This window comes from Manis javanica, chromosome 3 (genome assembly GCF_040802235.1).
Source record: "Manis javanica isolate MJ-LG chromosome 3, MJ_LKY, whole genome shotgun sequence".
Taxonomy (NCBI): Eukaryota; Metazoa; Chordata; class Mammalia; order Pholidota; family Manidae; genus Manis; species Manis javanica.
In genome coordinates this window covers 40,835,879-40,849,729 of record NC_133158.1, presented here as the reverse complement: position 1 = coordinate 40,849,729, position 13,851 = coordinate 40,835,879, and the positions used below count along the sequence as shown (strand labels likewise).

Below are 13,851 nucleotides of genomic sequence, written 5' to 3'. Positions count from 1 at the left end.
CACATGGTACTGTGAACCCTCATCCCTCCTGAAGTGATCAGCTAGACTCACAGGAAGGGATTTTCTTCTTCAAACTGGGAGGTTTTATTGGAAGGCGAGCTGAGAACCCAATAGATTACACAAACAAGTGTAGAGGTTCCAGGATTATGGCAGCACATGTAGGTATAAAGGGAAAACCTCTGAAAGCCCGAGATGCTGAAGCCCTGCACGCACAGCTCCAGCACAACGCGGGCCCGAGGGCCCAGGTGGGAAGCCGCCGATGGTTGCAGGGTGAGGCTGCGGCAGCGGCCAGGCAGCACCAGGAGCCTGTGCCTTCCTGTGAGGTGGCTGGTGGCGGCACTCTGGCCTGCGTGCCACTTGCCTGGCACAGTCTCCGCAGGAAAGGAGCCCCGAACTCTTCACAGTTGTTGCTGAGTCTGGGCCCCTTACGCAGGTTGACCCCTTTCGGAGGAATTGCTGCGTCCTTGGTGACGGGCCCCTAGACCCCAAACGCAGTCCCCTGAGGCACAGGAGGGCCCAGAGCTTCGCTTTCAGCTGAGAAGAAAGTTGGTTAGATTCAAGGCTCCATGCATCCCCCCCTTATTTTAGGAAGTGATTTTATTTTTTAAGTAACTTTTCTCCCCTAAAGTGTGGCTCTCTAGCATCCGATTTGGGGTTTGGATAGAATCCCAGGTGCAGCTCTCCTGTCTGGGCCGAGGTGGGCCGGCTGCACCCTCCAGCCTGCCCGAGGATGGTCTTGAGGGTCCTGGCTCTTTGCCAGTAGGTGATGGGCCTTGCAGGATGGGGCTCTGTGGTCACACCAGCCCCGGCAGCCCTGAGGCCGGCCACTGCTCCAAGGAGGCCATCCGGCTTGCCCTCCAGCCTTGCTCCCACCTGCGCCTGGCCTCCTGGAGATTGAAGGCCCGTTTCCCAGGGCCACCATGTCCCCATCCCTGGGTGGGGCTGCCCTCACCCCCGAGGGGTCTGAGCTGGCAAGGAAGGGGCAGAGGCCCCAGGAGGCCCAAGGAAGGTGGGGTCTAGGGACTCCAGGGTCTGCTGTGTAGCCTGTGAGGAGAAAGCCCTCCAACCCTCGGCCACCTTGGCAGCCTGGATGTTGTCAGCAGCCCGGCCCAAGTCCCACTGGTAGAGGTGGTTTAAGAGTGAGGTCACAGGAGGGGTACCATGGGAGCCAGGGCCAGCGCCCCCTGCACCGGGCATCATGACCTCCTGCTATGATGCCCTGCGGGCAGCGTGCTGGCAGGCACAGGGTGGGCCGAGGTTCCCCACGGGGCCTGCTGCTCACAGAGCATGTGGGTGGGGGGTGGCCACACGTAGTCATTAGAGGGGCCAGAACCTTGGTGGGTGGCACAGCGCCAGCCCACGGGCGGCCCCCACCCCCACCCCATGCCCGCACCGGACTTCAGCTGGGCCGCAGGTCTGTGGGGCCCACCTCCCCTCGGGCTCTGGCCTCTCTCAGCCCCTCCTGCCTCCATGTCCCCCGGCTTCCTCTCTCCTCCTCAGGGTGCTGTGAGGGGTCCAATAGCGTCCCTGCCAAAACTCAGGTCCGGGACCTGCCATACCTGGCTTATTTAGAAATAGAGTCTCTGCAGATGGAAACAGCTCAGAGGAGGTCCCTTGGGTTCGGGTGGGCCCTAAACCCAATGGCTGGTGTCCTTGCAGGACGAGGAGAGTCAGATGCAATGGCAGAGGGCTGCAGCCCCGACCCCCAGGGCCACCTGGGGTGCCTGGAAGCCGGCGGGTCCGCCCTCAGAGGCCGGAGGGGCTAGCCCTGGTGACGCTCTCGGTCTTGGACTCGGGCCTCCAAATCAGGAGAGCAATGCGTCGCTCTGAGTCATCCAGGCCACGCACCCTACGTGTCCCCCCGATCTCTCCTCGTCCTGAGCCTGGCCTGGCAAAGGGGCAGATGCACCACTGTCTGGGACCCCCAGGTCCTGGCCCAGCTGCCATTTGTTCCCATCACCACCTAGTCATGTTCTGGGCTCAGGGGAATGGTGACAGAGGGGGGCTCACCCTGATCTTCACTGCCTCACGTCCCCTCCATGGGTCTGTTCATTTGGGGTATTCTGAGCCCCATGTGCAGCCATGCCACCCCAAGAGACTGCCCTTGTGTGGTCTGGCTGCTCTGGACCTCAGTCACTCCCCCGGCCCCCAGTGGCAGTGCTCCCCACTGATGGCAGCGTTCCTGAGCCCCAAGCAATGGGGACATGAGGGCGCAGGTCTCACCCTGGGACTACTGAGCTTTGGGAGTGAGTGGATGCTACACAGTGTCCCCACCTTCTGCCCCTCAGAGGCCAGCAGCAATCCCCAAGTGTGCCAACTGAAATGCCTCCAGACCTTGGCCATTGCCTCCTCGGGGTGAGCCCCCAGGGTGGTAATGGCTGGGGCAGTGGCCGTCCCCAGAGCAGCAGTGAGGACCCCCCTGCGCCAGCACCACTGCTGACCAAGGTCATCAGGCCAGCACAGCTTACAGATTGTATTGTCTTAAATCAGGTTTCTGGACACAGACACCTAAACACTGGCAGTCGGCCGTCTACAACACAGCCAGGAGCAGGAGCCATTGAGGCTGAAAGGGCAAAGGGCACCGACGGGTCTCCCTGAGGCCCAAGAGAGCAGTGATGGGGACCGCCCAGGAGCTGGGCACTCAAGGCACCCAGCGTGGACAGCACAGCCCCCCGGGCCAGGCAGAACCACAAGCACGTGGTGGGAGGGGGCGTCAGGCCAGCCTCCACACCGGGCGTGATGGGGCAGAACCGGGCGCCCAGCCATGCCTCCTCCCCTGGGGAGGAAACTGGCTCTGATAGGTAAAACGGACGGGGCCTGGGTGAGAACCCAGGCAGAGCATCTCGGGGTCAGCTCAGTCGGCCAAGCAGTGGGCAGCCTGCAGGGTGGGGTGGGGCCCTGAGCAGGGCTCAGGGAGGGCCCACAGGACATGCCACAGTCCTGGGTCACTTCCCGGCATGGCAGCCCGCCTTCCTGCGCCCAGGCGGCCTCTGAGCTTTTCGCTCTGCACACCCACTAGCAGACTTTGTGGGTGGCTCTTCTGGCAGCCTGCCCTCTAAGGTGTTCAGGTGAGGTCAGGGCAGGTGAGGGCCACGCCCATTACAAGCCACGTGAGGACTTTTGGCATAACAACCGACAAAGGAATGATCTCTCGTAGCAAGCGTGGGGCTCAGCTTCATGTCTGAGCCTGGTCCCCTTTGTCTGCACATGCCAGCCTGCCAGTGCTGAATGGCCCCATTTTCCTGGGGTGTGAACACCTGGGTTACCTGGCAGCCTCCTTGCAGAACCTTCTGGGAACTTACACTGCTGGATTCATCGAGGGCAGCAACATGGAAACCATCAGGGGAGGACAGGGCCACAGGCTGCCTGTCCCCTTGTAGGGCTGGTGGCCCTGAGGAGCCTGTCGTCTGCATCGGAGGTCTTGTGGTGTGCCGCTTCTGGGGGGAGCCAGGCAGGAGGCCCTGGCCCTGGCACAGGGTGGCAAGGAGCTGCCCGCCATACACTGAGGGGATTACTGCTGTGTTCTGGAGGCTGCCTCGCCCCAGGAGGACACATCTCCACCACTTAACGGCCCGCGCTGAAGACCTGCAGTGATCACGTAGCCAAGTTGGTGTCCACTGGACACCATCCTCACCCCCGGCGAGCTCAGCTTCTGCTCTCCCCAGTGCGTGCCTCTGGCCACAGAGCCCCAAGTCCTGGAAGCCACTGTCCTGCTGCATGGGCCCCTGGCAGGCTTTCTTCTTGCAGAGGTCATCTGTGCTTTTCAAGAGGGAAGCCTAGCTTTTGACCAAAACAAACGAGGGCAGACTTTCTTACCAGTGAATGTCCCAGTGGAAGATGACCAGGAGCCTTTCAGGAGTTCCGCAGTGCTGTTGCCTGCATTTAGGACACACACACGCACGTGGGGTGGAGACAGCGGCCTGTATGGCAGAGTTGCAGTGAGCCCTGCACCCACATCTCCCGAAAATACCCTTGAGTGACCTCCATCCAGCAGATGTCCAGGAGGAGAGTGAGCATGACACCCCGTCTTCTGCACTTGGCAGCAAAGGTGGGGAGCCCACCTGCTTGGCGCATGTCTCCAGGGCTGCTGACCTTTGGAAAAGGTCTCACCCTGGGACGGCAAAGCACCTGGCTGGCTCATCCTGCCAGGGAAGCCTGCGTGTGGCCCTCTAGGCCAGAGGGACTCTGCATCCATGAAGCCCCCTTGTTAATGGTGCAGGTGGGGGCAGATGGTCCCTTCCTGCCACCAGGCCAGCCTGGGTCAGTTCCTGAGCTGCTGTCCAACGTTGCTCCTGGTCATTCACAGAAGCCCTGTCCATGTGCTGGGCAGTGAGTTCTCATCCAACATGGTCTTGGAAGGAAAGAGAGGGGAGAGGCCATGAGGCATGGGTGCCCGCTCCTTCCCACTTTGCAGGCAAAGGGGTGGGTCTACTCAGGACCTGGGATGGCGAAAGCACCACCCACAGGAAGCTCACTGGACTCTAAGAGCAGGCAGGCCCTAACATTCTAGAAATCATGTTCCCAAGTCATCTGAAACTGGCTGCCTGGGCCCCGGGAGCACCTCCTGCAGCAGCAGCCAGCCAGTGTGACCTGGCCGCACTAGCGGGCCCACTTGTGGGGTGCCGTGGGCCAGCCGGGCACCCCACTGCAGGCCATGCACACCCTGGGTCAACCTGCTTAGAGGTGGAGAAACGGGGCCCAGAGAGGTGCGGCAGCTTGCCTGGGGTGCCAAGTGCAGGCCGAGGCCCAAGGCCCCTTGCAGCCTGAGGCACCTGCCGGGGGGGAATGGGAGACTGTGTGAACATTTTTCCCAAATATTCAATCTTTACTCCTGGGACTGTGGAGTGCTCACCTCACCCAAGAAACATCAAATACCTGTTCTGTTAGAAGGGACTTGGTGTCTGGACCCACCTGAGACCCCCGTGGGACAGGGGGGGAGGGTGGCACCCAGGGAGGCATGAGGACGGGTGAGGTCACTTGCTTGATGGAGGCGCCCAGGAGCCACTGTCCCATCCTCTGTGCTTCTGTGTATGTTTGGAAAATTCTGTGACCCAGAGTGAGCGAATGTACACAGCACAGGACTACATGCCAAAGGACCAGTGGGAAAGGCCTTCCCTGGGGGTTCCCTGTGTCTCTGAAAATGGAAACATCCACTTTCTGGTTGAGTATTGCTTGTGCCAAAAGGCAAACGCGGAGAAAGCGGCCACCCAACCCGCCTGGGCCCACGTGCATGACCCACGCGCTCTCCCCACGCACCTCCTTCCCTCCTGGCAAACTCACCAGGGAGTTCCTGCTCCGGCCTGGCTGCCTGGCACCTGCTGGGACAAACCAGAAATGCTCAGGGCCAGCAGCGAGGGCTGGGGAGGGCAGCTCGGATGGTCCCAGTGGCCTCGAGGGCTCCAGGCAGGCACCATGAGGGGATCCCAGGTGCCCCTGCTCTCCAGAGATCCTGTCTAAGAGGTGGGCACAGGAAGCACTTTAAGCTGCTCTGTGCCCTGGGCCAGGGCTTCCTCCCAGGGCCTGGCTGGTGGGCAGCAGAGTCATGGCACTATTTTTGGGAAGATGGAATTGGCAACAGACTGGAAACTCCAGGGCAGCGCACGACTCTCCTGCCCTAGGGAGGGCACTAGCTGTGAGTGACTCTTTAACCCAGTGGTTGCCCTGCTCCATTTAACTTTTCCTCCTGGGGATCCAGGAAGATCCCAACTTTGTCATTAGGACCTTTGGGGATGCCTGCCAACCTCCACGACCAGGCCAACCAGAGGAGACTGCCCTGTGCTCCCAAAGGCTGGCCCTGCAGGCCTCTCTTGTGGACACTTGGGTCTTGCGTGACCAGGTCCAGTTTCTAGGCTTTTCTGCCTCTACTGAGTGGCTACTTGGTTTTACAAGGTCCAAACCCAGACTTTCTGTATCTGTGGCCGAGTCTGGCCAGAACTCAGCAGCCAGGCATGCAGGGATTGAAGGCAGCTCAGCTTCCAGAGAGATGAGCCCCGTGCTGGCCACTGAATTTGGAGCGGGGCATTCCCACCCCAAAGTGGGAGATGGGGCTTCCCACGGTGCCCTTTGCCTCGGCTGTGTCACGAGCATGCAGGCTAAGGGCTCCTGGAGAAGATGGGGTGTCACCACTATTAACACTGAGCTCCAAATGACAGCAGCATCCTGAAACAGGAAACCACTCCCCCTGGCAAAATACAGCCATCCACAGTACCTGTGTGGCTGCTGTGGGGACACCTGCTTCTGTACACCCAGCCCACAGCCACGGCCACGACCACGGCCACACCCAGCAGGGCAAGGACGCTGAGCACGGCCCTGTTCTTCTCATGGGTGTTGGCCTGGCTCTCCATCATGCTGTCCTTGGTTCCAGAGACTGTCTCTACGGAGAGAGCAAAGTAACCTGACTTAAAGGGCAGGAGGCAAAAGGCCTTTTTCACCAGCAGAGACGGGAGCTCAGGGAAGTTTCAGAGCCAGGCCTCCCCGCATGACTGCCGTCTTTCAAATGTAAGGCTGATGGAGAGAAGGGTTTCCTCTCCTTGGTGAGCCTCCATCTCTTCCAGGGGTGTCACTCCTGCCCATCCTACCTTGGTGACGTGCGATCCCAGCCCCTCTAACGGCCACACCTGGTGGGGGGCGGACAGAGCAGGAAGCGCAGATTTTTCCTGGCTTTCTTATTAATTTTTTTCTAGGTTTATTTCTGGCTCTTAAATAAAAAATCGAGGTGAAAATAACATAACATAAAATTCACCATTTTAAGGTGAACAATTCTGTGGTATTTAGTACATTCACAGTGTGATGCAGCCATAACCACTATCTAATTCCAGAATATTCCACCACCCCAAAAGGAAACCTCCTCCCCATGAGCAGTCATGCATCCCACATCCCTCCCTCAGCCTTGGTCACCTTGAATCCACTTTCTGTCTCCAAGGATTTGCCTAATCTGGATATTTGCCATACAACGTGTGACCCTCCGTGTCTGGCTCCGTCACTTAGCCTCACATTCCAGGTGCATCCCCGTCGTAGTGTGGGTCATGCCTTCTTCCTTCTCGGGGCTGAATACGACCCCACTGTGTGGGTGGGCCACGTGGCAGGTCCCTGCACCGTCCGTGCTACTTGGGCTGTTCCTGCCTTTTGGGCACTGTGGCCAGGGCTGCCACGGACATTCATGTGTGAGTGTGTGTTTGAGTCCTGTTTTCACTTCTTTTGGGTCTGTGCCTTAGGCCTGGGGTTGCAGGGTCGTGTGGAAACTGTTTAGATTCTTGAGGAATGGCCAGACTGCTTCCACAGTGCCTGCAACATTTCACACCCCCCGCAGTGCACAGGGACCAGTCCCTACTGTCCTAGTACCCAGCTGTTCAGCCCCTGGGAAAGTGGTTCTCACGGGCAGACAAGCCACAGCTTTCCTGGAGAGCCCATGACAAATGCCCTGTGTTTCTCCAAACCTGCAGAAACCATGAGCTAGACAGCGGCTTGGAATTAAATGCACCTTAAAATCATCTGGAAGCTTTTAAACATGTCCTGATGCCCAGACAGCCCCGAGGTGCTGACCAGTGGGTCTGGGCACGGGGGCTTTCACAGATTCCCCAGGCTGTCCCACGAGGCCACCAGGGTCGGGGCCCCTGCCTGAGGAGAACCTTCCAGTTGCCCTTCTGCCTGCTGCCCGGGCTGCTCTGCAAGGGAGACCACCACCCAGGGACAGAGGTTCAGAGGTGGGCTCCTTGGTGCAGCGCTTGTCCTGGTCCATTCTGGCTCAGAGACCACGACCACCGAGTCACAGGGCTGTGCTCTGATCAGGGAGGAGGGAGTCGGCCCTGCAGGTCAGGGCCGGTGTCATGGCCTGTGACCTGTGCAGGCTCAGGGGCGCGGTCAGAGGGCCTGTGCTCAGCCCAGTGCTCTGCTGTTGTCATCTTGAATTTTTATCACTTCTGAACAAAGACCCGTGCATTTCCTTACACGCGGCAGCAGGCCCCGTGGGCTGCCTAATGGGTCCCTGCAGCAGGCGGGGCCCACCGAGCCCAGCCCCCTCCCCCAGCCTCCTTCCACGTGTCATCTCCACACTGGAGATGGGAGCCTATGGCTTCTGTGAAGGAGTCACCCACCCACACCCTTCCCCAGAGAGGCCCTGGGCCCCCAGCAGGCCCACTGAGACCCCCCAGCGAGGGGGTCTTTCCGGGGGCACACGCCCAAAGACCAGCAGGTGCGGGCTTCCCTCCTCCCGCTGCTGCCTGGTCCTGTGGCTCCTGAAATGTTACATGACCTTTTAGGCCTCAGTCCCTCCTCTGTAAAATGGGTCACCAGAACTGACCCAGGAGTGAAGATTACATTAAGCAATGTGCCTCAAGCAACCAGCCCCAGTCCTGCCCTTGGCAGCCGCAGTGAACTTGTTGCCTGGCTGTCCCCTTCTCGCCCTGCCACCCACTGAAGCTAATGCCAACTGCCGAGTTCCCCAAAGGGGCTTGGTCTCCTGCCTGATAGGGCTTCCCCGCCACCACGGCCCACCGTCCTGGGTTGGGGGGCATGCACACGCAGGTGACCTTACCTGTCTGGCTGCTGACAGTCAGGTTTTGGTGCAAAAGCACGTTCTCTATGCAGCAGCCGACATTCACGTTGGGGATCCGCCTGATCCTCAGGATGCTGACCACGTCATACAGGCCCCGCTCATTCAGGGAGATGGTGCTGTTCTGCAGGGCTGTGTCCAGCAGGCTGTTGTCCGTCTTGTTGATCCAGTACACGTTTGGTTTTGGGTAGCCGTTTGTGGATGTGCATGTGAAGGCAAGCTCCTCGCCCTGCTCAGGGCTGCTCAGGGAGCTGACCACGGGCATGCTGTAGTTTGCTGCAGGGGAGGGAAAATGCCAGGTTCTGAAGGTCAGAGACAGAGGGGCACAGGGTGCCAGTGGCCAGGTCAGAGGGGAGGTGGCCTGCTGTGCCCTGACCTGGTGGAGAGGCAGGGCCAGGGCTGTGGTCTGGGGGTGGCTATGAGGCCCTGTTCTGCCCAAATGTCATCCCCACGGACCCCAAAAAAGGGGCCACTGAGCCCGGTGGGCAGTGACCAGCAGTGCCCCCTGGCCCAGGGAGGAGGCCTCCTTCGAATCTAATGTCTTGGGGAGCATGTAATTCACCTGACAGGCACACAGCCTATCTCGTCACTGAGCTGAAGGCCTTGGTTAACTCTAATTCTCTTCCTAGGTTCTGATCTCACTTAGTGCTTCACAGCACCCCTCTTAATTCATTTTTTAAAAATCTGGTTTGGGTTGAGATGGAGAATTCAAAGCAAGGACAGCGAGATTAGTAGGACTTCTGTGCAGCCAGGTAGCCTCGGGTTTGGGAAAAGCCTCTTATGAGTTGAATGATTTTTTTAAACTTCACACACAGTTAAACAGAAGCCTGCTAACATGAGGATTTTCTTTATGTGAAGAAACAGGTAAATAAACCAGAAAACAGGTCTTATCAGCACTGTTTCCAGGGTGGAAGGCTGAGCTGAATCGGCTGTCAGCTTTGCCGGTCTTACCTGCCACGTGCAGTGTGACCACGACTTTCAGAATCATTTCTAACTCCCTAAACACCAGGCAATTAAATTTCTGTTCATCCTGGGGGGTGATGTTGTACAGATGCAGAGAGAAGTCTCCCCTCTTCATGCGGTCCAGGGACAGGTGGGCCCGGTCCTTGTAGTGGCTGTCCTTATGGCCTGCGGAGCCATTGCGGGCAAGGTAGTATGTCACCACAGTGGTATTATTCAGACTGGCAGTGTGTGGCTTGCCCATATGCGATTGTTCAGTGACGTTGATTTGCCAATACACATGAAGGTCATTTAAATCAAAACTGTTCTTTTTGGGGTAAATGCAGCTGAGCTCGACGTCGCTGCCCACCATGGCTCTAACTTCTTTCCCTTGAATATCTGCAAGGATCAACAAAGCACGCAGCTTATTCTCCGCAGGTCACTCTCAGCTTTCCAGGTTGTTCTATTAGGGGTGGGGGGTAGTCTTGGTTGCGAGACTCAGACACCTTCTACCTCATTTCAGTAGAAGAATGTATTAGTAAGATACACACTGGAATGCAACAGTATTTTAAACATGCAGACATTTGCGGAAAGCCACTCCAGGGCAGCATCGGATGTGACCTATGGTGATGTTAGAGGCCAGCGCTGGGAGAGGCAGGGGACCGCTCTGCACTGTTCGTGCCACTTCTTGGGAGCTTATAATTAATTAAAAATTAAAAGGGTTTTACAAGATTCAGACATTTAAAAGAGAGTATCCGTTTCTCAGCAGCAGCATATGATGGGGTTCACACTACATCAGAAAAGGCCCACTTGAGGTATCCAGTGTTTTCCAGTCTATGCAGCCACTTAAACGCCTGCAGGGACAGCACCTCCCCCTGTGGCTGGAAGGCTGGGCCTGGCCCTGGTCTCAGCTGCAGGCGGAATCCCTGTTCCTTGCTCTTCTGGAAGCTGGTGCTTTGGGGGCTCCCCTGGGCTGACTGGGGAGACATCAGGGCTGGGAGAAGCAGAAGGCCCAGGTCGGGCTCATCTGCACAGCAGAGGGACTGAACTATGTAGAGGAACAGCCTTCCACCCACACTAAACACCTTGTGAAACCAGGGCAAGGGACTGGACAAGCCTCTCCTCTGAGCCTGTAATTCCACATGTTACCTGAGGCCTGGAGTCCTGGGAAAGCAAGGAGGGCTGTGGTGAGGTCCCTGCACCCCGAGGCACCCCCCCAGCACCGAAGGGCTTGGAAGCTGGGCTCCTGCCCAGTAAGAGCACCGTCTGGACTTACCGGCTTGCAGGCCGATGAGCAACAGCAGGAGCAGCCAGGGACTGGAAAACAAACAACCAGAATGGCAGGTGAGTTTCTGCTTCTCCCAAAGGGGCGGCAGCAGCTTCTCACAGGCAGGAGTAGGCTACACCCACACAGAAATGCGAACACGTTGCCAGCCAGCCAGTGCCCTGGTGAGGTTCCAGGGAGGGAATTCAGGGAGAGGAATCAGGCCCAGCCATTCTCGGGCCAGTCCCAGGCCTGGGCCAGCTGCAGGGAAGAGAGCATGCTCATAAAGGGTGGAGAAGGCCACCCACTCGAGGGCATGCCTTCTACCTGCTGGTGGCCTAGCCTCGTCAGGGATGGATTACAAGAAATTGTATGAGATCAGAAACAAATGCTTTCAAGGTATTTCTAGCAAGAGCTGCATTTAAATTTGGGGGAGACATATAACACTCCCAATGGCAGGGTCAGGTGAGTTACAGGCCTGCCATTTAAAGGAACATGGTCATTCTGAATCCAAATCTGGTGGCTTCTCCAGAGCTGGTGGGCAGTTCGGCGACCAGGGGTTCACAAACCCTCCAGCCACTTCCCAGGCTCCCCCAGCCTCTGACCTTGGTGCCTTTGCCCCCTGCCTGCCTCAGCCTAGCTCCCCTTCCTGCATGTCTCCTGGGATGCTGTGTCCTCAAGCTCTGCACCTAAAGAAACCCTGCCCCACCCCAAGAGCTGTCATGTGAGTCTGCATGGAGGCCTCCACTCCCAAGTGGCCACCAGCAAGCACCACTCTCCTGCCCAAGCCAGGCCCTGGGCCACCAGGAGCCCTCCACGCCCCAAGACTGCAGCCTGCAGGTGGGCCTGTCCTCTCTCATTGTCCCTGTTGGGGCCACAATTCCCACTTGTGGGGACCATTTCAATAACCCCCACCTCCAGTCTTGACCCCTCCAGCCATCTTCCCCAGGGCCAGAGGAACCCTCTGCCATACAAGGCTGTGGAAGCTCCGGAGTCCCCCACTGGTCTCCCCTGGTACCCACCCAGTGGGCGCTCGCCAGGCCCACCCTATCTGTGCTCAGGATGCAGGACCATGTGCCTCGAGGGCTTCCTCAGGGTGTCTGGGGGCTTTCTGGGGAGGAGGATGGGTGCACGTACAGGCTCTGAGCTCTGGCAAGGGAGGTGGGAGTGCCTCCCTCGCTGGGTGCTGCCTGCCTGCCTCTCTGTAGGCCTCTCTGTGCCCTCTCCTCGGGCCCTCCTACCACTCTGCTGTCCCACCTGCCCCCCAGTCCCCCAGACTCCAGAATGTGGGTGGCCCTGATATTCTAGTACTTAGGTTTTTCTCTCTTGAGAAAATGTTCTTCACTACCTACATTTCTAACTGGGGAGACTGGGTGAAGGGGCCCAGGTGTGGGGGAGGTTTTGGACTGGGTGGGTGGGGCACCTAGGGACAGGGTACCTCACCAGCTCGTCACCCGGGCACATGCTGTGGACCCCACCATACACCCTGAAGAGGGTATTTTGGCAAAAAGCTGGGAGCTGTCATTCCACCCCTTGGGGCTGGCAGTGACCTGGAGTGACAGAAGGTCCCTGAGGCAGCCCCACCTTCCAGGCTGACTGCTGTGGGGAGGGCATGTCATCACACGGCAGGCACCAGCTGCCCTTGGAGGTATCCGACATCCTCCTGGGCACAGAGCGGTCACATCCTACCTTCGGGGCAATCGCTGAGCGCGGGACAGCGGGCGCGCAGGGAAGCGGGGCGGGGAGCGCGAGTCGGCTTCCAGCTTTCGCTCTGTCCCTTCCCTCTGTGGACCCGCCCCCAAGCACACCCACGCGCCGCCGCTGTGCCCACTGCCCGGCCAGCGAGTAACCGCGGTCGCCCCGCCGGGCGAGCGGGTCCCCATCCGGCCACCTCGGGTCCCCGCTCCCGACCGCCGCGCCTCCGCTCCTTCCCGCCGCGCCGGGCTGTTTGGCCCGCGCGCTCACCTTCTCAGCCGCATTGTGGGGCCTGACCCCGGGCCGCGGGAGCCCCAGGGGCGCCGGACACGGAGCTGGGGAGACCTCGGAGCGCGGGAGACCTCGGAGAGCCGGAGACCGCCGGCGGCGGGCGGCCTGGGAAAACCGGGGGCCTCAGGCCGCGGGAGCCCGCGGAGCGCGGGAGCCTTCGGGGCTCAGTGCTCGGGCCGCGGGGACCTCGGAAAGCCGGAGGCCAACCGCACCCGCGTCCGCCGCGCCGCTGGGACTCTGAGCGCGGAGCGGGTGGCCGGCGAGGAGCTGGCCCGGCCCCGCCCCCCGGCCCGCCCCTGGCCCCGCCCCCGCCCCGTCACTCCCGGGACCACGGCGGCGGACGCGGCGCCGACGAGCGGAAGCTCGGTCACCGGCGCCAGAAAGCGCAGCCCTTCCCGGGCCAGGCCTCACGTCGGGGCCCCGTGGGCGCCGGAGATGGGCAGCTCAGGGCGCCGAGGGAGGCCCGCCCGGCTGGGGGCGCCGTGCTGCCTGCCGCCCTCTCGGGGCCGAGCCGAGACCTTCCAACCGTAGGTGAAGTCGGGGGCCCACGACAGTTGAGGAACGAACGAAGGAGTAGAGGAAGGAGGGCAGGCCAGCGGCCGGCTCCACCGCCCAGCCCCGCCGGGGCCCTTCGGCCCGGCTTTGCTCCCCCGTCCTCCGTGGGGCCCTGGCACCCGCGCTGCGCACTGAGTGCGGACCCCGGGTGGGCGCCGACGGAGAGAGAGAGGCGGGGCCGCGAGGAAGAGGGCGCCCCTCCCGCACAGCCGCCTCGGTCCGCAGGCTGGGGTCCCGCGGGGCAGGCAGGAGGGGTGAGCCGGGCACCTTTCCCTCCTCGCCCCCAGCGGCACCCAGAAGGAAGGCGGGGCGAGCTGGGGAGCAAGGTAAGGCAGAGCAAGGAGGGCTCCCGGCCCGCTGTAACTCCGGGGAGAGGAAATCCTGGGTCAAAATAACTCTAAAACCAAAATCAGTCAAAGGGAGAAATAAAGTTTAAAACCCATTTGTTACTTACAAACTGCAGTCCCGGGAGTCTCTTTCCTGCTTGGGCAGAAGCAAGCAAGACCTCCCCCTAATGTCTCAGGTTCAGAGAAGCCCTAGGTGGCCCAGGTAATTA

The 13,851-nt window shown here is 59.9% G+C and overlaps 1 protein-coding gene across 5 annotated transcripts; it reads right to left on the bottom strand.

Moving 5' to 3' along the window:
- Window positions 1-2,459: 2,459 nt before the first annotated feature.
- On the bottom strand, window positions 2,460-13,851 carry ICOSLG (inducible T cell costimulator ligand). 5 transcript variants are annotated; one of them, XM_036994919.2, is made up of 7 exons: window positions 13,750-13,851; window positions 10,767-10,807; window positions 9,503-9,889; window positions 8,534-8,827; window positions 6,209-6,373; window positions 5,257-5,453; window positions 2,460-4,351 (listed from the first exon to the last, which is right to left on the bottom strand). In XM_036994919.2, exons 3-7 carry the CDS (start codon window positions 9,861-9,863, stop codon window positions 4,301-4,303), a joined length of 1,068 nt encoding a protein of 355 aa, XP_036850814.2. In that variant the 5' UTR covers window positions 9,864-9,889; window positions 10,767-10,807; window positions 13,750-13,851; the 3' UTR covers window positions 2,460-4,300. The 5 variants fall into 5 exon arrangements, with proteins under 5 accessions (XP_036850814.2, XP_017525673.3, XP_017525674.3 ...); XM_017670184.3 differs by lacking the exon at window positions 13,750-13,851 and adding an exon at window positions 12,720-13,028; XM_017670185.3 differs by lacking the exon at window positions 13,750-13,851 and adding an exon at window positions 12,720-13,027 and having other exon boundaries at window positions 5,281-5,453.